This window comes from Phyllobates terribilis, unplaced genomic scaffold (genome assembly GCF_046119375.1).
Source record: "Phyllobates terribilis strain yellow unplaced genomic scaffold, ASM4611937v1 Scaffold_11__3_contigs__length_659146591, whole genome shotgun sequence".
In the NCBI taxonomy this organism is placed as follows: domain Eukaryota; kingdom Metazoa; phylum Chordata; class Amphibia; order Anura; family Dendrobatidae; genus Phyllobates; species Phyllobates terribilis.
Genome location: NW_027362771.1, coordinates 436,654,425 through 436,682,382, shown reverse-complemented (window position 1 = coordinate 436,682,382; position 27,958 = coordinate 436,654,425). Strand labels below are relative to the sequence as shown.

At 39.2% G+C, this 27,958-nt stretch overlaps 1 protein-coding gene across 2 annotated transcripts in view; it reads left to right on the top strand.

Annotated features, from left to right (window-relative positions):
* CEMIP (cell migration inducing hyaluronidase 1) overlaps positions 1 to 27,958 on the top strand; it is a 131,268-nt gene that overhangs the window by 48,187 nt on the left and 55,123 nt on the right. For both annotated transcript variants that reach the window (XM_073653231.1, XM_073653232.1), the window contains exons 2-11: positions 3,301 to 3,394; positions 9,398 to 9,538; positions 12,584 to 12,722; positions 13,456 to 13,692; positions 14,670 to 14,849; positions 15,131 to 15,201; positions 17,615 to 17,710; positions 19,724 to 19,845; positions 21,758 to 21,899; positions 24,123 to 24,314. In XM_073653231.1, coding sequence (XP_073509332.1) covers positions 3,304 to 3,394; positions 9,398 to 9,538; positions 12,584 to 12,722; positions 13,456 to 13,692; positions 14,670 to 14,849; positions 15,131 to 15,201; positions 17,615 to 17,710; positions 19,724 to 19,845; positions 21,758 to 21,899; positions 24,123 to 24,314 — 1,411 coding nt within the window. In that variant the 5' untranslated portion in view covers positions 3,301 to 3,303. The remainder of the gene's footprint in view (positions 1 to 3,300; positions 3,395 to 9,397; positions 9,539 to 12,583; positions 12,723 to 13,455; positions 13,693 to 14,669; positions 14,850 to 15,130; positions 15,202 to 17,614; positions 17,711 to 19,723; positions 19,846 to 21,757; positions 21,900 to 24,122; positions 24,315 to 27,958) is intronic.

The window sequence follows — 27,958 nt, the reverse complement described above, 5'->3', positions numbered from 1 at the left end:
ATGCAGAAAGCACAGCTCTATGATAAACAGCAGGAATGCTATTAATGGAGATATTATACTACCCCTACGAGAGACACCATATGTTATTATCATTGACCCTAGTGGAAAACTGTACCTAATGATTCCATATACTACTGTGTGAGGTGAAATGATGACACCGGTCACATTCAGATGCGCCAGGGGGCACGTGAAATATCTAGAGAGATTCACCAGAGCGCACGGACAGCACCGCTGGATGTCCACGTTTTCTTACTTAATCTGTCTGATAGTCAAGTGTTTTCATCACTCCCAGCAAAATAAAAGTGTGAGCTTTTATATACGACGGCCTCCAGTTTCTAAAACCCTGTCATTTAAGCAACTCCCTAACATTTATTAAAAGATCTCCTGAGGCCTTTTGAGATGAGTCCACTTGACTTTGTTCGCTGCTATGTACTTAGAGTACAAGATCTGAAATGTGCCTACTATTCATGGATTTCAATGGTAAATTCAAATTTGGGTGACTCACCCGTACTAACCTGTCTAAAAGACACCCTGTTACTTGTGCTGCCCTCTCATAGTCTCCTAAGGATCAAGTCCTGGGCTCCATAGTGCTGGTATGCAGCCTTGCTGATGAGACTCTGACTCTACAGCTGGAAGTAATTGGACAGCCTTGGTCTTGCCAGGAATCCGAATCTATATCCAGGAGTTGCTGCCAGGCGTCTTTCCAAGGCGGGCTGCATAAAGCATCCTATCCATGAGGGAATACACAGATGGATTTAGTAAATGCTTTAGCAGGACTCGTCCAGCTCGATCCTGACCCAGCTGGCATTATTGTTTGCTAACCTGGTGCTATGCACTTTGTGATATGCAGGCATTACTTACTATTGGACTGCTGCAAGATTGAGTGCTGGGTTTAATCCATGGAGCAAATTATTACTGGTCTACATAAATATTTTTTTCTGCAATGGATTATGTGACCAAAGCAAAGTATAACTGGAAACCAGAACAGTGAAAATTCCTTGAAGTATAAATTTAGCAAACAGATTTCCAGCTTAGAGGAGCGTGCACAGAAAGGGCCAGCATTAAAAAATAATTATGTGAGTACTGTAGAGGTGAATGCAGGTAGCGGATCGTAGGCAGAATACATGAAAATACCATCCAGTAGGGATCTGTAGAATGTTTTTTTTTTATATACATACTATACGCTTGCGGTTATCTCTGCACATGCAACTAAATGAAAAAGTTAGGCCTAATTCACACATCAGTATTTGGCATCAGCCAGGAGTGCAATTTACAGAGAAAAACTAAAATTGAAAGATTGACACCTGTTCTGTTTTTTGGAGACACTCCTGGTTTTGGCATACAAATACTAATGAAATCCTGATGTGTGAATGAGGCCTTATGAAGAATGTTTATTCTACATGTGTCACTACGTGTACACTGCAGTACACTGTACACTACATGTACACTGTTATGTCTCCTACCAATGCAGGAATTATGTATTGGTGCAATGGTTCATATAATGTAAGGCCTCATTCAGATGTGTTTTTTTTTCTCATACATCTGGATCTATTTCTGCTCCATTTGTCAGATTTTATAATCTGTGTATCATCCATTTTTCGAATATGAAAAAAGTTTTACAAGTTTCTCAAAGCTTCTTCTGTCAGCTACTTAGTGAAAAATAGACAGCACTCAGATGACACACGGGTCCTGATTCATCAAAGCTTTTATGCCAGAATTCTGGCATAAAAAGCTTTGAAAAGTCAACAAATTTTGGCAATAATATTTTTGACTTATGGCATTCTCACAAAATTTTCGCAAGCTCTGTTAAAGTGCGCAGATCTTGGGTGGGATAGAGGCATGGGAATCCCTGCTCGCTGAATTCTAGACAAGTGGCAGTGTTCCTTATGCCATAAATCTTACTCCAGTCCCTGTGGCAAGGAGAGTCTGACTCCACCATGCTTCCTCATCAAGGCCAGCATGAAAATCGCCGGTCATGATGAATTGGGGAAAGGGTGTTTGTTTTCAATTAAATATTAATTTGAATGGGCAAGTTTGATCCACAACTGAGATGAAAAACAGTCATGCCTCCTTTTTAATTTATCGTTTGATCTTAATGGACAGTCAGTCCTGCAAATCGTGGGCACATTTTTTGGTAGGGTATCACAAACTCTTAATGCATCATATACACCATATATACAATATGCCTAGGTAAAAGACAATATTATATTGCGGTTTTCAGAAAATAAAGGAATCATGTACAAATAGTATTCTTGATGCACTTCTAATACAAAGCTGATGTAATACATTTTAGACTTGCAGTTACCTTAAGCCCCCATACACATTGGACTAATGTTGGCTGAACCCACCAATGTCAACACTCTAGACCAGTGTTTCTCAACTCCAGTCCTCAAGACCCACCTACAGATCATGTTTTCAGGATTTCCTTAGTATTGCCCAGGTGATAATTCCATCACTTGTGCAATGTGAATGGAAATCCTGAAAACATGATCTGTTAGTGGGTCTTGAGGACTGGAGTTGAGAAACACTGGTTTAGAGTCTCTGGGAGCCCCGGGCAATTAATCGTTTTGTCTCCTAGAGATAAGCCACCACCAGACACGTCTGCATGGTTGGCGACGTATCTCTTATGGAGGATGCCGGTGCACTTGGCCAAACGGTAGTTCCTGTGTATGGGACGACCGGCCGAGATGGCTGCCATCTAAGGTGTATGACGAGCTTTATTTTCAAGTTCATATAATTTTGTAAATTTTTTTGGTTTGCAGAAGAGATGAGAAATGCAGGGGACATTGTAACTAGGCAAACCCAAGTTTACATGAACGTTCCAAAGCGCGCTGTCATAATAATTATTTGTAAGCACTGAGACGGGTTAAGGATATAAATGAACGCATCACATCAACAAAAATATGTCTTAATCTGGGTCTGTGTCCCGTCCGCTGACCAGAAGCAGTGTGTCTATGACTGCAGCGAGGGAAGAGAACAGTTCATGCCTCTGTGGCTTCTAGTGTTATCTTGTGTCAGTTACTTGGGATGGCTGTTGACTTCTGTGATCATCATGTCAGGATGGGTGTAAGCTGGAGGTTAAGTGTACTTGGCACAGGGCTGTAGATGTCATCTGATGAAGGCGACATTAGAAAACACAAGCGTTGGCTGTTCAACATACAGAGCTTTCTGTCTATAAAATTTGGACTCTATAACTTAGCACAAGCCAGTGCATTAGGTAATATGAAAGCTGGTCACTGCTCACTTGACAGCATCCTAACAAGTCTCCCCATCAATTAACAACTGTTTTCTGTTTTGTAGGAAATGACAACTCCAAGCACCATGACTGCGGACAGTGTTGGAATAGTTTTGCCTCTACTGTTGTTTGCAGCCATATTTGCTCTAGGGGCTTCAGGTAACTTTATACTTTTATACTTAATTTAACTAGTAAAGTGAGTGTTACGTCCAGATAAACTAAAATAACTTTCTCCTTCTTAAAGTTGTCTTTTTAAACCATCCAGAATGCTCCAAATGCCTAGTGACTCTGCACCGCTTTAAATGCAAAGCTGCCCGAGTTTCCCACTGGTCTCTGTAAATCCTGATTTAGCCAGAAAAACTATTACACCCAATCACTGGCACTGTGGCGATGCATCGGACACCACTTAAGCCAGTGACTGGCTGCAGTGGTCATGTGCCATTCTAGCTGGAACAGGTTGTATGGCCACTGGCATGAGACTCGGGAAGCAGTGGAAAAGTAGTGTCAGAGGGTTGGTAAGGTGAATATACTTTATTTTAAATACAAATGATTATAATAAATAACATTATTTCATCTAATTTATAATAACATAAATGATGTCAAGTACAGTTTTTTTTAAATGTTATTGTTATTTTAGGGGGGTGGACAAACTCTTTTGTAGCTAGTAAAGTCATTAAAATAGCTTATTACAGATCCATAATTATGTACTTATAGAATTCTATACGTCCGCACTACTGTGAGCCACACAAAGGTTATTTTAGCAAAATTTCTAAACCATGAGAACAAAAAACCCAATGCCTTCATAGCATGCCATATAACAGAGGTGTTCGCCTCTACAGGCCTTGCTTTTCATGGAAACCCTATAATATATACCATTGTTTGGTAATACAATTAATTTGGACCAGTCTTTATTCCAGAACAGATTGCCCTAATTCAGTTTGCTGTACATGGCAGAATGATGTATTCTTAGAAAATAGAAAAGTTAAAATATGAAGAAGAAGATACTGTACGTGTCAAGGCAGGAAACATGAATAAAATATGTGTAAAATTGCATTTTTAATACATCTGTCCAACAGCCTGAGCATAAGACGCACTATTATAGTAAATCATTTCTAAACATTGTGTTTTTATTTTTATTATTATGTTCTCACGACTATTGTGCTATTTTTATTATCACGTTATTATTAATGAATGAACTTCAGATTTTCAACATTAAAAAATAACATGACAACATTGCATAATATCAATAACAGCTCTTTGAGTTTGTGTGTGTGTGTGTACGTATACCGTGTGTGTGTGTGTGTGTGTATAGTGTGTGTGTGTAGAAAGGATACTGCCAAGTAAGAAATCTTTGAAAAATAGAAGTGTTAATAGTTTATATTTATCAATTAGCAAAATACAAAATGAGTGAACAAAAGACAAATCTAAATCAAATCAGTATTTGGTGTGACTGCCATTTGCCTTGAAAACAGCATTAAAGCATCAGTTCTTCTAGATACACAGTTCTTAAAGGACCTTGGCAAGGAGGTTGTTTCAAACATCTTGGAGAATTAATCACAGATCTTCTGTGGATGTCTCTTGTGCAAATCGTTCTATCTCTTCTTGTAATCCCAGACAGACGCAATGATGCTGAGATCAGGGCTCTGTGGGGGTCATGTCATCACTTCCAGGACTCTTTGTTCTTCTTTACGCTGAAGATAGTTCTTAATGACGTTTGCTGTATCTTTGGGGTCATTGTCCTACTGCAGAATCATTTCGATCCAATTTGGATTAGTCACCTCCTTGATGGTATTGCATGATGGATTTGTATCTACCTGTATTTCTCACCATTGAAGACACTATTATTTCTGACCAAATCCCCAACTTCATTTGCTGAAATGCCCCAATCTCCACCATTCTTTACTGTTGCTTGCGGGCACTCATTGTACCTCTCGCTACCTATTTGGCAAACAAACTACCTTATATTACAGCCAGGTATTTAAAATGTTGACTCATCCGCCCAAAAGACTTGCTGCCATTTTTCTGCACTCCACTTCCTATGTTTTTGCCCATAGTTGAATTGCTTGGCCTTGTTTCCATGAAGAAGATATGGTTTTTGGTCACAATTCTTCTATGAGTGGCCAGCCTTCTCTAAACAGTATATGGGTGTAGCTGGGTCAAACTAGTTTCTGACAATTTTGAACTGATGGCACTGCTGGACATCTTACAATTTTGAAGGGAAGGAAGCATGATGTTTCGTTCATCTGATGCACTAAGTTTCCTTGGCCTTCCACTTTGTCCCAGGTCCTCAATGTTGCCCATGAAGAGACAGACGTATTTGCACAAACCTACCTCCACAGAAGATCTGTGGTTAGCTCTCCAAGATGTTTGGAACAACCTCCCTGCTGAGTTCTTTCAAGAATGTACCTAAAGGAATTGATGTTTTGATGCTGTTTTGAAAAGAAAAGATGGTGACGTCAAATATTGATCTGATTTAAATTCCCCTTTTGCTCATTCACTTTTGCATTTTTGTCAATTGAGTAACATAAACTATCAACACTTGTATTTTTCAAAGCATTCTTACTTTGCAGCATATTTTCCACAGTTGCCTAAAACTTTTGCACAGCACTATTATATATATATATATATATATATATATATATATATACAGTACAGACCAAAAGTTTGGACACACCTTCTCATTTAAAGATTTTTCTGTATTTTCATGACTTTGAAAATTGTACATTCACACTGAAGGCATCAAAACTATGAATTAACACATGTGGAATTATATACTTAACAAAAAAGTGTGAAACAACTGAAAATATGTCTTATATTCTAGGTTATTCAAAGTAGCCACCTTTTGCTTTGATGACTGCTTTGCACACTCTTGGCATTCTCTTGATGAACTTCAAGAGGTAGTCACCGGAAATGGTTTTCACTTCACAGGTGTGCCCTGTCAGGTTTAATAATTGGGATTTCTTGCCTTATAAATGGGGTTGGGACCATAAGTTGTGTTGTGCAGAAGTCAGTCAGGTGGATACACAGCTGATAGTCCTACTGAATAGACTGTTAGCTGCTTTTTTCTTGCCATAATACAAATTCTAAGTAAAGAAAAACGAGGGGCCATCATTACTTTAAGAAATGAAGGTCAGTCAGTCCGAAAAATTGGGAAAACTTTGAATGTGCCCCCAAGTGCAGTTGCAAAAACCATCAAGCACTACAAAGAAACTGGCTCACATGAGGACCACCCCAGGGAAGGAAGACCAAGAGTCACCTCTGCTTCTGAGGATAAGTTTATCCGAGTCACCAGCCTCAGAAATCACAGGTTAACAGCAGCTCAGATTAGAGACCAGGTCAATGCCACACAGAGTTCTAGCAGCAGACACATCTCTACAACAACTGTTAAGATGAGACTTTGTGCAGCAGGCCTTCATGGTAAAATAGCTGCTAGGAAACCACTGCTAAGAACAGACAACAAGAAGAAGAGACTTGTTTGGGCTAAAGAACACAAGGAATGGACATTAGACCAGTGGAAATCTGTGCTTTGGTCTGATGAGTCCAAATTTGAGATCTTTGGTTCCAACCACCGTGTCTTTGTGCTACGCAGAAAAGGTGAACGGATGGACTCTACATGCCTGGTTCCCACCGTGAAGCATGGAGGAGGAGGTGTGATGGTGTGGGGGTGCTTTGCTGGTGACACTGTTGGGGATTTATTCAAAATTGAAGGCATACTGAACCAGCATGGCTACCACAGCATCTTGCAGCAGCATGCTATTCCATCCGGTTTGCATTTAGTTGGACCATCATTTATTTTTCAGCAGGACAATGACCCCAAACACACCTCCAGGCTGTGTAAGGGCTATTTGGCCAAGAGGGAGAGTGATGGGGTGCTACGCCAGATGACCTGGCCTCCACAGTCACCAGACCTGAACCCAATCGAGATGGTTTGGGGTGAGCTGAACCGCAGAGTGAAGGCAAAAGGGCCAACAAGTGCTAAGCATCTCTGGGAACTCCTTCAAGATTGTTGGAAGACCATTTCCGGTGATTACCTCTTGAAGCTCATCAAGAGAATGCCAAGAGTGTGCAAAGCAGTCATCAAAGCAAAAGGTGGCTACTTTGAAGAACCTAGAATATAAGACATATTTTCAGTTGTTTCACACTTTTTTGTTAAGTATATAATTCCACATGTGTTAATTCATAGTTTTGATGCCTTCAGCGTGAATGTACAATTTTTAAAGTCATGAAAATACAGAAAAATCTTTAAATGAGAAGGTGTGTCCAAACTTTTGGTCTGTACTGTATATATATATATATATATATATATATATATATAAAAATATATATATAAATATATATATATATATATATACACACATATGTATGTATGTGTACTTATTTTATAGTTTTAATTCACTGGAAATTTTACTTTAGCATTAAGGTTTAGAAATAGCCAAAAGTAAGTGACACTTGGAAAGGGTTGCATTGCTAGATTTTCCTGCTGTGGAAATTGAATTGCGACCAACATGTTGTATTAGGTGTTAGATCTTTATTGGATGCGTTTAAACATCATCACTTTCTATTTGTGTTGGATGCGGTCACATTCCCTTTAGGCCATTGAACAATACAGACATTTTGCAACTGTTCTTCTCCGAGATCAGAAAAAATACTTTACAGTATAAGCCTAAATACAAATTCACATCAGTGAGGTTAAGGGTCTGGTTTTGCCTGTGCACATGAACTGTAAACCTTTGGCCAAAGTAAACTGATTGCAGTCATTGCCTAATGTGACCGCGTTGTAGCTCAATCCATTGTGAGATATCCTAGACTGTGTTGCAAAAATATGGGAAATATTGGGAGTGCATCAAATTGTCTGGACTTATAAATATTGTTAAATATGCAGACCGCATTTCCCATCATTTATTGCTTTTGTGAGAATCGTGACAAAGGTAATAATACATGCTAGAATGATAGTAATGATTATGTATAGCATCACTATACTTTATAGTACTTTACAATAAGGGCGGATTAAAGATCAAAGAAACTGATAAGTAATACGGATAAGTAAATAATTAAAAAAAGTGTATGGGGCCAGAAACTTCTGGTGGCAGCTCAAACTTCATAACTCACATCTTTTGTCCTTTCCCATAATCCGTGCCAAAAAAGTAAAAAAAAAAAAAAAAAAAAAGAAGTAGAATCCAGTAGTTATTTTGGATATTGGAGTGCTGACATACAAATATAACAGGAGGGGGTCCCAAATTTCATCACCACGATGACTAGTTTAAATATACAGTTCTGGGATACCTTGTTCTCACTTACAATATTATCTTATATGATGTACAGTGCCAGATATCTGAAAGGCTTTAGGTGTCAAGCACTTTGTTATCTAGGAAGTAGGCATAACTGCCATTTTGTGGAGGACACAGACGGAAGAGGGCCCCTGAGCAAGAACAGTATATGGGCCCTTCTTTGTGTCTGAGACAGGACCTACTTGCTAATTTGAAGGTGGAATTGGGCCCCTTAACTCTTGGGCCCCTGTGCGGCTGCACACGTTGTACCAATGATCTGTCCGCCCCTGCGTTTCACCATGGGTCTTTTCCATTTGAAGAAGACTCTGCTTTGGCTAAATATCCTAAGTCATGTTTGTTATAGGGTCGACACTTACTTCTAGGGTGGCTGCCTCCGACAGGTGGCATTAGAGAGCCAACTTTATTCCTCTTGTAAAAGGGCTAGTTTACATATCTGCTTAGAATGATTTTCTCTCTTAGTATCAATAAGTATAATTAATGGTAGCTAGAAAAAAAATGGTATTTTATTTGGCTTCTAATATTATATTTATAGATTTAAGTGTATATTTCACGTTATTAATTCACTGTATCTGAAATAAAACATGGTTTGGAACATAAATATTTTATCATTTAGAAGATCCTTTCTTATCATTTACATTGGTTACGTGACACATCATCTTACATTGTTAACCGTTTTCTCATTTTTTAGCTTATATACTATTGAGGTGATTTACATGATTTATGCAAGAAAATAAAATTGCTTCTCCACTTATGAAGAACTTTGATAACATGCACAAATACTTAGGCAAGGTGTCGGACTTGAGCTATATGTGTTAGTACAATAAATGTGATTGAGGTTGTAAAGTGTTTTTTTTTTTTTTTTAATTCATACAAGGAATTTGCCCGCATGAGGACCCTGAATTACAGCTCTGGAGCCCAGAACACAGTGAAGAAAACCATGTAACCATTGAAGGGGGCAGAAAGTTTCTTCTGACGTCTTCTGTAACTGTACACTCCATAAATATCACCAGCGGGGGTAAGTGAGATATTTCTGTGATAATCTGTGTATTGGAGAAACACATCCCAAATGACATATATTTCAACAGAAAATATTGCTTTTTTTCATTTATTTATTTAAACAAATCATCTAGTTGATTAGCTGGACCACAATATTTGGCAGCGGGTAAGTTAATAATTGGGCTTCCCAAAAGCAAAATCATATTCAGCTGTACACAAAGAGTAAGGCTAAAGACAATAATCAGCAAGTGTGAACTTTACCCTTTCTACTAATTAGCATTGTCACATTAGGTTTCTAGTCCAGGGACTTGTGAAATATGTGTTCTGAATGGCCATAATTACTCCAGAAATACTGAAAGCATGCTTACACTGACATCATGGCTGAAAATGGATAGTCATTCTTAGGGGGCAGACAGACAGACGTACTTCTCGTGCGAGGATCACATTGCAATCCTCGGACTGACAGTCGGCTCTCCTGACCTGAGCATGACCGCTGCATAGAAATACATCACGCTGTCACAGTCAGGTCAGGAGAGGTGCGGGGCCAGTCCGTGCACTGCGATGCGATCCTCGTACAAGATATACGGCCGTCTGTCTGCCCCCTTTATACTATGAGATCTGTGGGTGCAGACATTTAATGTCTGAGGGTTCAGGGATCCCAGGACATCTGGCAATTCAGCACAGCTGAATATTTTTTGTTATCCACATACAAGACATTGCCACAATCTAATTCAATCCATTGTCACAATCCAAAGCAACACTATTGATCCATGTCTATATTTACATACCTAATGTACGGGAAAAACAGACAATGTAGACCTACCTGCTGCATCCACTGAATAGACCTTATGGTTGTGCAATTCATTCTCCACCACAATGCCAAAATAAGGCTTTGTTAACATACATCATTTTTTTTTCTGCAGCCAAATCCTGCAGAATTATAAAACGCAGCAGTTTTCCAATCCAGTCAAAAAAAAAAACTTTTCTGAAATCTCATAGCTTTTTAGGTACTGTAAACGGCACCTTTTAATTTGCATAAAAAAACTGCAGCAAAAAAACCTCTGCAAAAATGCAATGTATGAATATAGCCTAAGTGACCAGGGTTGACTTATGCACTTGTGAAGTGATGGCAAATATGTTAATGTATATGAGTAAAGCTACATTCCCACAATGAGTTTTTGGTGAGTTTTTTATGCTGCATATTTTAGAAAAAATGCAAGTAAGCTATTTTACTTAATGGGAGCAGAAAATTCACCCAAAGCTCATTGTGGGAACATAGCCTTAGACTGTACAGGACAACAATGGAAGTCCATCATACCAGGTTTAGGGCTCATGCGCAAAGCCATACGATCTCCGTAATGCTCACCCTTAGGCCTTACTGTAGCTCCATATCTTTCTATTTTCATATGGAGACATACAGTATCTCTTTTTTTGGATTCTATATGAATCCTTCAGAAAAAAAAGTGAAATATCACACAGGATGCTGTGTTACGGAATAACACCAAATCTATAATATTACAAATTATTATTTATATAGAGCCAAGATATTTCTTATTAGCTTAGAGGGGACACATGCAAACCAAATTAGAGATAACATAGTAACATACTAATCAACATTGCGCTAGGAGTGAAGAGCCTGCTCACAAGAGCTTACAGTCTGTCAGGAAACACAAGCCTGTGCACCCAGAACATATCAATGTAACTATTATAAGAAAGCTGTTTTCTATCATCCAGTTCAATGTAGAGATTTATTGGCCCCCATCCATATTGACACCACATATCGACGCATAGGGGTCTAATTCTTTCACTGTAGAAGCACCTCTGTGGGTATAATATGAATGGGCGCCAAGAAAACTCTAGATTGAACTAGAGCTTGGTGAACCTTTTCCTTTATTGGCTATTCTGGAGGTCTGGTGAGGAATTGAACGGCTTCATCGCTGCTCTCCCTGTGATTCCACACTACTACAGATGAGTACATGTGTTTAAATGGAATTCTGCTTAAATTTTGCAAAAATTCATATTCTCCATAGCACAAATTTTTTTGCAATATATTCTAAGTAAATTCAACAAAATGATGGCCATCTGTAGAGGGTCGGCAGAAAAAAAATTAATACTCATCTCACCACTCAATTGTTCCAGTGCCCCCTGGAGCCCACCATACAAGTCCTTCGCCACTCTTCTTTTCTCTGTTTTCCCCTGCATGTGCATCTTCTTTGGCCTGCTTGGGCCAGAGGCCTGGGTGCACTGGAAGCCATGGCAAGAGTGAAGCAGGCCGAAGAAGATGTGCATGATGGGGGAAGGTGAAAAGAAGAGGTGCAGAGAACCATATGGTGGGCTACAAAGGCAGTGAGACATGTACCGTAAGTGGTGAGGTGAGTATTCATTTATTTAATTTTTTTCGGATCCTACGCTTATTTTGCTCTGTAATCTAGAGAGACCCCAGAGTATAATAAGGAGCAGTTCAGATTTCCAGATAAATTCAAGAGATTTGCCAAATTAGAATCTCTGCAGATAGGATCATCTCCATACACAACTAATTGTTTTATAGTATATGTGTATGGGGAAATATGAAGTGCATGAGTAGTGAAAAAACAGTCCAGGTTCTATGGAATAATAGAAGGGAGTCAGAATAGGGAATGTAATTAATTTGCTTAAAATGATGTTTCAGGGACACTTAAAGGGAATCTGTCAGCAGGTTGTCACACCCCAAGCTATTTATATGTGCTTGTAACTCTTTCAGCAATACCAGTACATGGCCAGTCTGTTCCTCCATTGCTGAGAAATCAGTGTTTGAAGTGATATGCAAATGAGGCTGAGGAGCTATTGTAGATCTTAAGCTTCTGTCACTCCAGCTCTATTTTCTGCACAGCACCACCCCTGCCTGCTTGACTGACATTAGTGTATGTTAAGACCAGAAAAATTGACCCGGCATTTGAAATAGATTGTAAAGTTCGGTGACAGGATGACCTACAAGTAGTCATGATAAGTGATATAATTAGAATTCAGGACTGTGGCTGCGATAAATGTGTCACTGTTTTAAGTATAACTATGTCTTGTTTTACAGGAAAGCTTGTCATCAAACCCAGCAATAATGCCATCGTGCTCCGGACAAGACACATACTGATTGACAATGGTGCAGAGCTACTCATAGGAAGTGAGGATTGTCCCTTCCAAGGACATCTCACCATCATCCTTTATGGAAGGTAAATCAGCAGCAGAGGTGGATTATTGGATTGTTGAGATGAAGTCATTTCTGGATACCTACATTTTCTTTCAGAGAACTAGGCAAACTAAATATGTGGTCAGCATTAGGATTTTAGCTTGGATGTGGAAATATAAATAGAAGGGGAGACAACTAAGGAAAAGGTTAGAAAATCAGACTCATTTATAGGAAAAGCACATTATCATGTGAGTCACAGAACACAATGTGATGTGGATAAGCTGAATTGCAGGATGTATTTAATGAGGCTTAAACTTTACCATCTTGAAATGGGTGAGAATTTGGTAAGGGTGTTTGGAACACATAGTAATTTTATCAAGAACGTAGTTCTATTTGCGGCACTTACATGGCTTGTCAGTACTGTAAGAGGAACATAATGTCATCTTTATCAGATTACTCATTTAATAATGTCCAGATATCAATGAATGTTTGGTAACAGTAGAGGCCTTACACTTTACTGTGTATTTCTGCATCTCAAGTTTTGTACAATTTCCATTACTTCCCCTACATCCGGTATTAATATAATAAAAATGAACAATAGTGAGGGCCCTGCTTTTCAACCTTTTCTTTTGGGTTTTGCAATAACTGATGTATGTGTGTATATACAGTGTATATATATATATATATATATATATATATATATATATATATATATATATAATTATAGTATTTGCTGTGGACAATGGTCATAAACCCTTTTCTATCCTTACTTGCAGATCTGATGATGGTGAACTTCCCCATGATTACTTTGGTTATAAATACATTGGTTTGGGTAATGGAGGAACTCTTGAGATCCACGGAGAGAAGAAGATGTCCTGGACATTCCTGGGCAAAACCTTACATCCTGGTGGCATGAGTGAAGGAGGATACTTCTTTCAGAAGAGTTGGGGTCATCGTGGGGTTATTTTTCATACTATTGACCCCAAGACGGGAGATGTTATTCATGCAGATAGGTAATTCTACATTATGTTTTTTTCTTTGGTATTTCAAGTTGTGGAGCTAAATCTCGGATGTAAACCAGAAACCATTTCAAGACAATGGTCCAGATTAATCAAGACCAGCGGGCCGATGGGTTTAATTTGGGTTGTGGGAAGGTGTATCCAAATTGACTGGAAGCTTCACCTATTTATTCTGAACCACCAAAAGTTGTTTTAGGTGAAGGATGTTGGAGGAAAATGTATTAGCCTGTTTGCACCACTTTTGCGGTAAAACAAGATGCTAATTTTGGGTGGAGAAAAAAGGTGGTGTGAAAAGTGAGCAGAGTAATTTAGAAGGGGAAGAGATTTATTGTTAATTATGACAATCATTTGTGTGAATTATAACACATATCTACAACTGTCGAAATCTGAAAAGTGTTACAAAGTAATTTTAAAGCTCTGGACTTCATTGGACCACAGTGAGAACCATAGGAAAACTATTGGAACAGTGGAGAATCTTCTCTGTAGTGACTAGACTACTAACATTTCTCTGAGAGCAGAGCAATCATTTATTTAAGAAGTTACAAAATATCCTAGAATAACGTTCAAAATACTGTAGACCTGTAGACCTTTCTGGTTTCACTTAATGCCAATGCTCATGACTCTAATATAATAAAAGATTGGGCACATATAGGATTTCTGGGAAAGTGGGAAAACACTTCTATGCAAGTGTAACACTAGGGGTTCATGCAGACAACCATATTTTCGGTCTGAGTGCGATCTGACAAAACATTGAATGGCACTCGGACCAATGTTTTGCACATTTCTAATATTGTCCCCAGACAGGGAATACTTTCTCATGTAGCACTTAGACAACTTGCCAGTTACACAGGAACCAATAATTTTGCATACCTTAGAAAAAATAGTAGTATAAAATTTAATTTAAGTTGGTGACATTCCAAAATTGTAAGCATTTTTCATTCTAATTTTGCAACATTTTGTACTATTTTTAGGTTTGATACATACAAATCTAAAGATGAAAGCGCCCGCCTGGCTCACTATATTAAATCAGTCCCAGAAGGCACAATATTATCAGTGGCCGTGAATGACGAAGGATCCCGAAATTTGGATGATTCTGCTAAGAAAGTGATGACCAAATTGGGGAGCAGACACTTCTTGCACCTGGGCTTCCGGTAAAAGTGTTGTCAATCAATATTTCTGTTTTAGCTTAGAAAATGTTAAGAATCGTACCTGTACAATTGAGTTATCTGTACTGTTAGTCTCACCAGTCACTATCTACCTATATGTGTTTGATGTAGACTTTTTTAGGTGGTAGCATGTTACTTTATATAGTACACAAGCAGATTTTCTATTTCAGAGGTACAGAAGCCTGCTCAGTTCTGTGTTACAAAGCCTCAGTATGTGACGAAACTTGTAGCTGGTTCTAAAATACAGGATGTGCTATTCATTTCAGACACCCCTGGAGTTTTATCACTGTGAAAGGAGATCCCTCCAGCTCTGTGGAAGATCACGTGGAATATCAAGGTACAGAACACTTACTGAGGGGCTTACTGCTCATAAACTTTAAGGGGTCATAGTTTTTACATATAAAGCAGTGCAGTATGAATTGGACATATTTAATTTGCATTTCAGTGGTTGCTCTTTTTTTAAAGGGAATCTGTCACCAGATTTTTCTGTATAATCTGAGAGCACCATAATATAGGAGCAGATACCCTGATTACAGTGATGTGTCACTTACTAGGCTGTGTTTTTCTGATTTACTGCAAACGGTGTTTTATCAGTCGGTGATTATCACTACAGGACAACTGCCCTCATGCCTCCTAGTCCAGCCTCGCCCCCCGCATTGATTAGCAGCACTCTCTCACTGTACAATATATACAGAAAGCTGTGGGGTTATACACAGCTCAACAACTGAACTCTGCTATATTTGCAGCAGAGAAAACTATGACTCTATCATTACTTCTGCACCTAGTATACTAAGTGATACATCACTGGAATCAGGGTCTCTGTTCCTACCTCATGGTGCTGTCAAATTACATTGCTAAAACCTGCTGATAGATTCTCTTTAAAAAAGATATAACTTTTTCTTATAAGAACATTCTTATCTTAGACATTTAAGACGTATTCCCCAGATAGATGGCTGAAAGATGAAGGGTAGCATCTTTGAGAGTGGGAGCCTAGACTTCCTGGGGAGGTGGCCTCTGGCTGCCACGTCCAGACTGTACATAGAGAAGTGGCTTTGGATGTACACAGCTCTCTCCATTCATATCTGTGGGAGTCAAAAGCTATTTTGAGATGTATAATCGCTTGGCGACCCACCACTGATCACTAGAATAAGGGGTCCCAAGGTCTCTGTTCACCCACACTGCACGACCACCTTGGCGTGGTGGATGAGCACGTGCCCTGCTGCTTCAATCAAATGCTATAGAGACTTTCTCAAAATGAAATGGCTAAAAAACCTGATAGTATGAATCTCATCTGTTAGTACAGTCGGCAAATATAAATAGGTAAATACAAAGTACACTGTAATAAACTTGGAAACATTGGTAATCATGTTGGTAAGGGCTCGTTCACACAACTGTATTTTCGGTCCAAGTGCTGTCCGTGGACCAATGTTATTCAATGGGGCGGCGCAGGGGGGCAATTTTTTTTTTTTTTACTGACTAAGTCTGCGTGTGAAAAATATTGCAGCATGCATTAGTTTCTTCCATAATTCAGATGAGTCTCACCTATTTGACTCTAAGGGCAGGTGCAGACGAGCAATTCTCGGTCTGAGTGTGATCCGACAAAATATCGGATCGCACCTGGACCAATGTTGGTAGATGGGGCCGTGCACATCTGTTTTTTTTCTTCGGCCCAAGGAAAATATCGCTGCATACCTGACTTTGATACAATATACGTATCGCAATATACGTATCGCACGCAGCCATACAAGTCAATGAGTGCTTAGAAAACATCGGACTGCACTCGGATGATATCTAAGTGCAGTACAGTTTCCATGTACTGACAGATTGGAGAAGATAGAGACATTTTTTCCTCATCCAAGAGAATCGGATCACATTATGCTAACACTCTGATCAGAGTGTCATTTGCATATAATCGTCCCGATTCTCTTGGATGAAAGAATCTATGACCATCTGCATCTGCCCTATGGTTGCGTCTCATCACGGGTGACAAGTGAGAAAGAAATCGTGCCACTTAAGTTTTTTGGATGAAACTGATCGATCTCTTACACGCTCGTGTGAACCTACGTTTACAGAGAAACTAATGACAGTAGGGGTAGGTTCACATAAGCGTATAAAAAATCATAGAGTTTCATCCAGAAAAGTGGGATGATTTTTTCTCACTTGTCATGAGTGTACAATCCATTCTTTTCCAGCAACAGCAGCTATTAATCATTTACAAGACCTTTTACAGTTTCCTATGTTACAGAATTCAGTGTATCCGTAAAAATTGGATGTTGTACTGTGGCATCCATTTTTTTTGCTCACCAATAGATTTGAATGGATGAGTCTCATCTGACCTTTGGAAGAAACTAGCGCGTGCTGTGATTTTTTTTTTTTTTTAAATGCAAATCGTTCTTCTTCACCGGCGCTGAGAACTAGCCCTAATTAGTATCGGGGCGGATTCTCATATTAGTCAATTATTTTCAGCATCCTTCTTGCCTTCGATAGGGTTAAAATGTGGCGGTCCCGGTGGAGACTCCTGCATTGACATGATCGTTAGTCTACAGTAACCGCTTCCTACATGTAATTGTCGTCTACTTTCTTTTGTGCATAGATCTTCCTATATAAATAGAAATAATGACACAGGACACAGAAATGGGACGTTGTAGACTTGGTGTTCCTCTCCCTGCAGACCCCCGGATGATTTCATCTGTTACCTGCTGCCGCCTGTTTGTTTAACTCGCTTCCTCCACTATTTCTATGTTTGACAGGAAGCAAAGGGTCCGCCGTGGCTCGCGTGCATAAACTTTTCCAGGCTGACAACGGTGAACACTTTAATGTTTCTCTGGCCAGCGAGTGGGTCCAGGGTAAGTGACGATATGGTCAACGTGTCAGAGTGTTTGGAAACATCTCAGGACTTTCCTGCAGAGATGTAATGGCTCATTGATAATAATCTGACACTTTTCTGTCTGACAAATCTGCTGCTGGTTGTTTGCTGCACATTGAAACCACAATTTTCACATAAACTCATTACTGTTGCGGTTAGAGCCGTCTTGCTTGGAACACATGGATCATTTATTTAGGAACCTTTGGATTTGTGCAGAAGGTCCGGCCGGCAGTCATGCAGCTCCTACATACAGGGCTGCACATGAAAGATGTATGAGCTTCTAGATGGCAGGCACAGACCTCCCTTTTAACTCACTTGCTCTGTTTGCTGATCTTGGCTCGCTGAGATTTTGGCCTTCTCTCGACGACAACAGCACACGCACTGTCCTAATTTCATTATGGCAGCGATTTATTGCACAACCTGAAAATGTCACTTGCTATTTCTGATTCAGGAAAGAATTTGTGCTTTTCTTGGCGCCAGAATTCCTTTTCTAATTGATATTCCTGAAAAAGAGACCGAACATTAATCTGGATTAAGACAAGACTTTACATAATCTATCTCATTATACTACGCTACTGGTCCTGGGACTAGTGACAGAATGCACCTTGCATGTCGCCCACTGATGCACAGATTGTGACCACTGATATCAAACACTTTATCGGATATACTGTATCTTTTCCTTGACTTTATAAAGTCTATTCTCAAATGCATACATTCACAATGGGATTTTCTCTGTATAATGGATATTTTTCCATACAAACAGTATTCTTTTTTAATAAAAAAAAATATGCATAAAAAAAATGTTCTGGCAATAAAAGCACACATAAAAGGATGGACTTAAACCAACCATACACATTGTGATAAGCCACCACCAGAGACATTTGGCAGGAACTAATCTTCTGGGAAAACAAAGGACTGGGCATGTTAAAAGCCAACATGCACAATCCTTCTTTTCACTGATGCCTGCATTTTTGGGCAGATATGTAAATTAATCTGTTCTTTACTCTGAGGCTATGTGCACATTATGTTATTGCCCCACATTTATGTCTTTTGTTGGATTTTCAATCTGAAAAAAGAGATTTGGATGGAGCCACCAACAACACAGCTATTCACTAAGATGAGGCAGACTGAGTCACTTTGTACTCCATGTGGCCTCTGTTCTGGCAGTGTCTGTCTTTTAGACAGACACTAAAGTGTGGTAAACTGTGTTTTTGTACATGCCTAAAAAGTTGAACACTGCCAAAACGGAGGCCAGATGGAGTACAAAGTGACATAGTCTTAGTCTAATGAGTGGATCCATTGGGGTTCTGTCCAAATCTCATTTTCCGAGCTTCAGTCAAAAATCCCAAGCAGAGCCACAAATATTTGGCCTGTATGTGAACCCGGCCTTATAAGTATGGCAATCTAACCTGACGCAGATGGTCCACCCCCTAACCCTCACATATAGATCATATGTATTGTGAAATCATTATGTCCTCTTATATGGAAGAAGAATCTTTTTCCAGGGATCAGCAACTTTTGGCACTTCAGCTATTGTGAAACTACAACTCTCAGCATTCCCTGACAGCCACAAACAATCAGGTGGTTGTCATTGCATAATGGGAGTTGTAATTTCCTAACAGTTGTAATACCGGAGGTTGCTGGCCTCTGCCCTATGTACAATGGCAGTACCTGAATACCCTAAAGTAGTACTTGCATTAGACTACTGTTCCCTCGAATCCCAGAATCAGTACTGTTATGCAGTGGAACAGTAGACTGCTTAGTTTTATGTGCACTTTTATTGCCCGCTCCTTAAGACCTTCTTTCATGTGTTTCGAGAAAGTTGGTGAGACATACAGCTGTTTCCTATACGCCGCTAGTCTAGAATTCGGTGTTGTCATCCTGCTGGAAATCCTGTGACATTCTGTCATGGCTTCACTTACGCGATCTGATATAATACCTACACAAGTGGTCTTACTTGCATGTGATCTGTGTTTCGCTCTCTACTCTCCAGATGTGGAGTGGACACAGTGGTTTGATAAATATGAAAGCACTCGGGCCAGAGACTGGGAAAAGTTGTCCGAATTCCATGCGGCTCATCCAGGCAAAATCTGCACCCATCCCATTAATATCCAGGTAATAATACTATACAATATTTTGGGGTGTGGGATTGATTTAGAAATTAGACCATTTGGCTGAGAGCAAATAGCTTTCTACACTAGAAAGTCAAAGAAATAGAAGCCCAAACATCTGAGGTTATAGAGTTGGATTAAGTTAGTGCATAACTGGATTCAGGAGCCCAGCCAGGCTTCAGTACATTCAGTGATAAACCACTTCCTTTATCTACCAAGGACACTAAACCATTTCATATTTTGGATAATGGATTTCGGCAATATAACAAGCATACTGGTTATTATATTCCCAATTTTCCAGAATATTTCAATATTGTTTTACACCTTTGGGTTAGTTACTATGTTCTTAGGGCGCAATCAAATGGCCATATAAATTGGACTGAGATCAGAACAGACTGGCCGGCAGATCTCCAGACCTGAACGTGACAGCGTCATATATTTCTATGCAGATGTCACGCTCAGGTCGAGAGAGCCGCCGGCCAGTCCGTGTATTATGGTTCAATATATACGACCGCCTGACCACGCCCTTACAGACACTAAATTGAAGCCAGATGCATCAGATGTATTAGATATATATGTGTAAATTATTTTTCATCTTACATTCTCCTTGTAATAAGTATCCTTTGGCTGTGCGATTCTGTAGTTAATAAAACAACAGGTTTGACACCCAAGACCACTAACTTCTCATTACTGGCCATAAATACAACCACATACTGCGCATACCATTACAACCTTTTCTGTGATCACAGCCGGCATCCTAAGCTCATTTTCAGTGTCTGGGTCTGATACAAAAGGTATAATAAGGCCAGTAATGTAGACAGCCCTGCGGAGGGAGCAGAAACCTCCACATTCACTTCTCACTAGGTAGGGGATGAGGAGGAATGTCATCAAACGGCCCCACGAAGAGAGGATTTGTGATGTTGTTTCATTTACTGGCAGGGGAGCAAAATCCCAGCTTATATCATAAATTATCAAACAAAGGCCACATTATGAGCAAATGAAAAACTCCGCATAGACATTGTGTAGGTCATAGAAAGATCTTGTCTGAACTCCTGCAACGAGGTTAATTTATTAATAAATACAGCGTCAGTGCACACCTAGTGGTGAACTCTGGAATTAACATTTTTCTGCTCATACTGTTAGCATATGTTGAAAATTATCCAAAAACTTAATATTGGCCATGTGGCACATCGAATAATACTCTTTAAATGTGTTTCATGCAATGATTTTTTTTCCTGATGAGATTTTAAAAACCTTCCCATGGGGAAAAAAAAAATGTGATGTTACTTCTGATGGAATCCACTCCAAACTTGTCAGCATCAAATCGAAAGGCTGCATAAAAAATATATACAAAGACAAAATGTGTTAAAAACCACACTGGATCTGAAAACATCACGATAATGGATTTCTCTTGAAAGCGAGTTGTGTTTGTCACCCTAAAAATAATAATCAGAGTGCACATATCCTTAAGGGCACACTCGCCTTCAATGGGATTATAGTGAAGAAATGAAGAAAACAGTGTGTGGCTATAGCCATTCTAGCACCTATGGATATAGGTGACAAAGTTTGCCTGCTTGCACACACTTTGTAACATTGAAGACAATAAAATGTTGCCTCTAAGAGGGGCCCCAGAGTACATGGGAAAGCAGGGAGCTGTGGGAGGGGTCTTAGGGTCACGTTTGGTGTCTAGAATTCATCATAAGTAGTTTGTCCAGACTTGTTATTTTATGGGGAACACAAGTGATTACTAAAACTGACAGGTCTTCTGTAACATAACATATATCATGTTGACCCATTATGGAGAATTAGCACGTTATGTGCGCACACTTTGCACCCTCGTCTATCCTGATTCATGCTCTGGTAGAATTGTATACTGATATTGTTGCCATGTGTAACTAATGTTCTTTCACTTACAGGTCACTACAATTGATGGGACTGATATAACAACACATGTCTTCTACAAGGGTGGCCGTGACTATAGGTTTGAATGCCGTCAGAACAACCAAGTCCATGCCCGATGCCCAGACTACAAAGTCCGTTTCCTTTGTGGAAAGCCAGGTGGGTATACACGTAGTAAAAGTCACACTTTCTTATTTTTAGCTTTTATTTTTCCAAATCAGATTTTTATTCGATTTTCAATAGAGTATAAACAACCATGTAAGCCACCTTCTTAGGACAGCCACAGATAAAGCAGACAGTAAGCTAATGACGACCTGTACAGCAAGAACAGCAGAGGAATAAGAATGATGTAGTGCATACCACAGACATATAATGTAGCAATATTAAATGGGGTTGTGCGATCAAATAATTCACAGAATAGGTCATCAATATCGTATTGATTGGGGCTTGACACCTGGCCCCCCACTGTTTACTTGCTATTTTTACACAGCTCCATTCAATGTGTAGTGGCTGCTACCATGTACAGCAGAACAGCTCCTATTCTATGATGTAGCGCTGCTACTGCAGTGGGAGCTGTTGTGCAATACCTGGCAGCAACCGCTACACAATACCACCAAATATATTTCTTTATAGATGTTTGGAAGGGAATCTAATTCTTTCAATTTTTGTCTCCATGTCAACACTCCATAATAACCCTTCCCCTTCTGGCACAATGTCATCTGGGCTCCAGATTGCACAGATGATGTCGCTTCAGCTCTGGCTAATCAAAAGCCGCACAAAGGACGATAAGGGATTAGAAGGCCTCCCGTCCAGCGGCCAGGTACCACTGACCTGAACACTGGAACAGAGTCCCTTGAATCAATCTTCTCATCTTTAGGGTCCATGGGCGAATTAGTACACATTGTGTGACGGAGTGGAAGATACTGATAAAAATAACCTTTGTATTTTCAGGGTTTTTTGATACGCAGAACAATATAACATGTAGGCATTACTTATTTGTGAGCAGAATGCCACATGCTCCGTTCTGATGGAAATGTGTATAATCAATAAATATATATTGATTCTCGCTCAATAGCTCCCACTATTGCATTTAATAATGCCCACTCTTTATTTTAGTACATTAAATCTTTGAGAATCAGCTTTTTTCAATAAAATATTCAGCAACAATTATATAATATATAGGGGAAAATTCCCCATTAGAGTACAGGTGACTTATATAGAACAATAAGGTGTTTTCTCATCCCTTTTAGTGTTCATAAAGCCATTGAAAACTAAAGAGTCACAGTCTTCTCTAGCCGCCAACTATGGCTCAGTTTCCCTAATGTCACCTGTCACAAATTGAGACATGTAAAGAGAAATGACCTTTTCTTATACTCTGCCAAGAATATTCATGTATCATCTTAACAGTACACCTTAATAACTATCCACCTTTTTTGACCCCCCATTTATCTTTTTTGACTCCATTCATATGAATGCTCAACTCATGTGTTCTCTATGACAAAAGTGAAGTAAGCTGCTGCCAGACATTTCTGGCGGTGGTTTATTCCCGGGAGAACAGGATCAGGAATTTCTCTCCCCCAACATTTTCTGTTGGTAAGCGTCCATACACATTAGATGGTTGTCCCATCTAGCTCAAATCTGTGGGATCAACCGACTTTATCTAATATGTAAGGGGGCCTTTAAAAAATATAATCAAAATGTTTATTAATTGTGGTATCAAGAAGAATTTATCCAAAAACAGTAAAGCCAGAATGCGTCAACTTAATGTATTTTGGAAAATATTTTCCACTCAAATTGGCATTCATACACAATTGTCAACTGCATCATCCTTACCACATGTTAAAAGTAAAATTATGTTATTCTCCTTCTCAAAATTAATTTGTTACGGGTGTTAGAATATCCCACATGGAATTCAGTGGGATATTCAGGATGACTATTCCGTTCCATTTTTTATGTAACAACAAGGCATGTGCCCAGATTTATCCCATGTTCTCTCATATATCTATTGACCTTTCCTGGAATGGTTTGCATTAGATTGTAAGCTCTATGCGTAAAAAAATATTACAATATGTTAGTAAAATAAGTAATATGTCTGCTCTGCTGCATTTTTGAAGGAGTTACAATTAATTCATGACATTGAAATTTGGAACCGCTGCTTTCAATTGCAATAAATAATGTTTATTCACAGCTTATATCCCCTAGAACATAACAAAAAAATATTTTTTAAATTGAATCATGTGATTTCAATAAAGCAGAAATATTCACTTCTAGGACTATCTGTTCTCATGAACGCCTAGCTGACTTCTATACCAAGTCAAGAAGTAAAATGAATATTATTCCTGGTTAAAGCACAAAGAAAAAAAATCCTATTCTGTTTTACAGTGAAGCCCAGGCTGACAATGACTGTTGACACCAATGTGAACAGCACCATCCTGCATCTGGCAGATAATGCCCGGTCTTGGAAAGCTGGAGATCTCATCGTGGTGACCAGTACTGACTATAGCATGTACCAAGCTGAAGAGTTCAAAGTACTTCCCTGTAGAGCTTGTACACCCAACCAGGTCAAAGTGGAAGGTATGGAAAACTCTGCAAATATATTTCTTATCACTGCTCATAGATATATGTATGAAGCTTCTAGAAATCAGTAAATAGCATTTATCAGCTCTGTACCTCAATCTGTAACTCATGATCCTAAAAAACTCTACCACCACCGTCCTAGATCAAGCAAGGTCTCTGTTTCTTTTCATTATCAGAACATAGGGCCAGAAACGTCTCTACGTGCCACAGTAATAGCATTGATGGGACATTTTCTACAGGTGAAAGAGTGAACTTCATTTAAAATAGTCAAAGCTAGCGTCAGCACCATGCAATCATGGACCAATGCCAGAGCCGAATGGGTTTGAGGAGGGTATGACTATCTGGCTAAACTTTCTCTACAGATGTGCAGCCAGACTGGGGTTCACCACAACTCTGCCATACAATGGCCTGTATGCTCCTAGAAATATTGTTCATATGCATGACCACAAATTATCAGACCATGGACTCAAATGCGCAACAATAGGACATTTACTAAATATTAGCCAAGAAACATTTTGTGTCATGTAAAATACATAGTTCCTCCAGTCAAAAACATTTTAATTGTTTGGAACTTATATTTTTAGTACACCTAGCTCTAATAATGCTAGTTTAGTATACCACATAGGGAACAATGACTATTATACCTCTAGTCAAAACCTGCAACTGTATATTTTCTGGATCTCAAAAGGCTCCTATACACATGAAAGTTGACCGAACCTGACAATTTAGTCGGAATTGGCCAACCATCTGATCTGTATGCTTAGAATTCATTTGCCCGATCCTTCTGTCCTGTTGGCAGATAAGCCAATTCCAGATGATCCTGATAGTAGCTTACGCTGTTCTACCCATAGCAAACGCTCAACCGAGCTTAGCCTTTCTGTGTATGGGGGAGTCGGAAGAGATGGCAGTCACCAGTGGTCACCTACCAATCCCCTGCCACTCCAATGCCCAAAATTCCCTGATACACTGCTGTTGTTTACTGGGCTCCAGCAATGATATGGCCAACAGTTTAATATGTATGAGGACCTTCCGACTCTTCCCCGACAGACAATGCCAGGGGAGATAAGTGTCGGGCACTTTGAATTTAATTGCCCAACCCTTTTATTCTTAGGAGATAAGCTGCCACAAGAGCTGTCTGGCAGTGGCTTTATCTTCTCTTCTCCCTGAAGACACTTGAATTCTCATTTATGTATTTATTTTATATATGGGAGTCCGGAGTAATAGCTGTCGGCCAAATGAGCTTTCCAACAGACTTTTACAGCATGTGTATGGCCAGCTTTAGACACAAGAACCAATGTATGTATCAAATATTTTAATGCCGATGTAGCTATGAAGTTTACTGTGTATCAACGCTTTAATTACTAATGGAATCCTTTTCAGTTAAATAAAATGGGAAATGCCTATTGACCTCAACTAATCTTTAATCTGTGATATTTAGCAAATATTTTTCTGATCTCTATGATTTCCTTCCAGTTATAAGATCAGTCAGGCAGTCCCAGTCGGATCGCTCCATGGTATTTCTTTCTAGCAGATGAGTTGTAGTTTATTACCATCTAAAGAAACCTCATTATGTTTCTGATCGTTTCCTGTAGAAAGATGGGGAGCCCTGATAAGTAGTGGAACATTCTTCTCCGTTAACTATGTCACCTCTATCTTCAGTATCTAGACTGCAGGGGGGTATTGGCCTTTGTGGAAACTTGTATTGGGATAATTATATCCAACCGATGTGACTTGGATTGCTTTGCCAAGGGAAAGGTTGGACAGTTTTCAAAGAAAATAAAGGCGGTCAGGAAAGTGTAATAGAGAGGGGATAAAAAGCAAGCAGTGCAGCGAAAGGCAGAGTTCAGCCAGAGAGGCATAAACTGTAAGTGTAGGAGAGGTCACGGAGCAGGCCCCTCATATTATTCTTTTATATATGCACAATTTTGTTTAAACTAACCAAATCTATACTGTTTAAATACTTAATATTTAGCCCTTGGACAAGGAACAAGAAGAAGCTGTGTACTTACTGTGCATGTAGTGTCAGAGGAAATCACAGATTAAATAGTGATTTATCTAAAGCTAAAAAAACCTAAACATGCTCTATAGGTAGTTTAGTTTCAGATCAGCCAGTGCTAATGTGTAGTGGCAGGTCAGGTTTAATGGAAGAGTAATATGTTTATACATTAGGTCTGGTTTTCCTTTACTCTCTCTAAAGGGATGGAAACGTATACATTTGTGACAGGTACAAAGAAGCTTTTTAGCATAGGAGCAGCTTGTATTTCACTATGCTGTGAATCATTCCTGCAGCTTTTCCTGCTACGTTCTAAACATCTGTATTTTCCTATTTGATGCTCATTTTGTCTGATTTATGGCACATATACAGACCGTGATCTACCGTCCACCTTAATCTGATAAGCATGATCTCTTGCTGCTGGGGACTACATGTCAAGACAGTTCAATGCTCCCTTACTTCATGTGCACATGACATCCTTTTTCCCGAGGCAAATCTCATCATTGCATAAGAATTCCATAAAGGTGTTTGAGATTTGTAGCATCTGCAAGGAAGCAAAAAAGTGTATGTGTTCTAAATTAACAGAGATTGCGTGGTTATGAAAGACTTTGTTTCTTCCAAAAATTATATATTGATTAAATATTTTTTTAAGTTAAATATATATTTTGTGATTTTTTTTTTTTATTTGCTATATTTCTATCTATATTAAAGAAAAAGGCAAGACTTCTTATAACTTTCATACTGGCCACTAGGCCTTTTACTAGACTCCTACTTCCTGTTCTGTATAGATGACTTTTTAGCAGTCTCATTATCATCACAGACAGGATTATAATGAAAGGTAAAGTGGATAACACAGGACCCACCATTCACAATAGGTGTCACAGATCACCTTCTCCCCCTGCCATCAGAATGACTTTTGCCTGATGACAACATGCCAATACATACTTTAATACAGTTCAGTAGGGTCAGAGTCAGTCTGCTGATGCTAATGTCCTTGTGGCGACACATAGTGTGAGTCCAAGGCCACGGTCCCACTATCAGTATTTGATCAGTATTCGGACAGTATTTTTTTCTCAGGAGTGGGAGCCAAAACCAGGTGAGGAACAATCAGAGGAAAAGGTATAATAGAAACAAGTCACCAATTCTGCATTTATCACCCACTCCTGGTTTTGGCTCCCACTCCTGAGAAAAAATGCTGACCGAATACTGACCAAATACTGATAGTGGGACCGTGGCCTAATATTAGGCCTGACTGCCGGTGTAAAAAACGGCAAGATTTCTGATTTTAAAAAAAATAGATGACAATATGAAAAATATAAAAAAAAGGTTATCAAAACTATAAAAAACAAAACATCTTTTAAAGGTGTCATCCACTACTGGACAGCCCATAGTTAATTGCTAAAGTACCCCACATAAATACCTGAATTAAAAAAGTCATTTTCTGATGACACAGTCTATTTAGGCAACGGTTTTAGATTATGGCGCGCCAGGAAGTGGTCTAGTAGGTCACATCCTCGTCTAGTTGTAATTGGCAGATTATATTGGGCCCTGTGGATCTGAACTAGTAGTAGTACCACCACTGCACCCACATTGCTATGCTTACCTGCTTTCCTTTGTAGGCTACTGAACCTTGGGAAATGGGAATCTG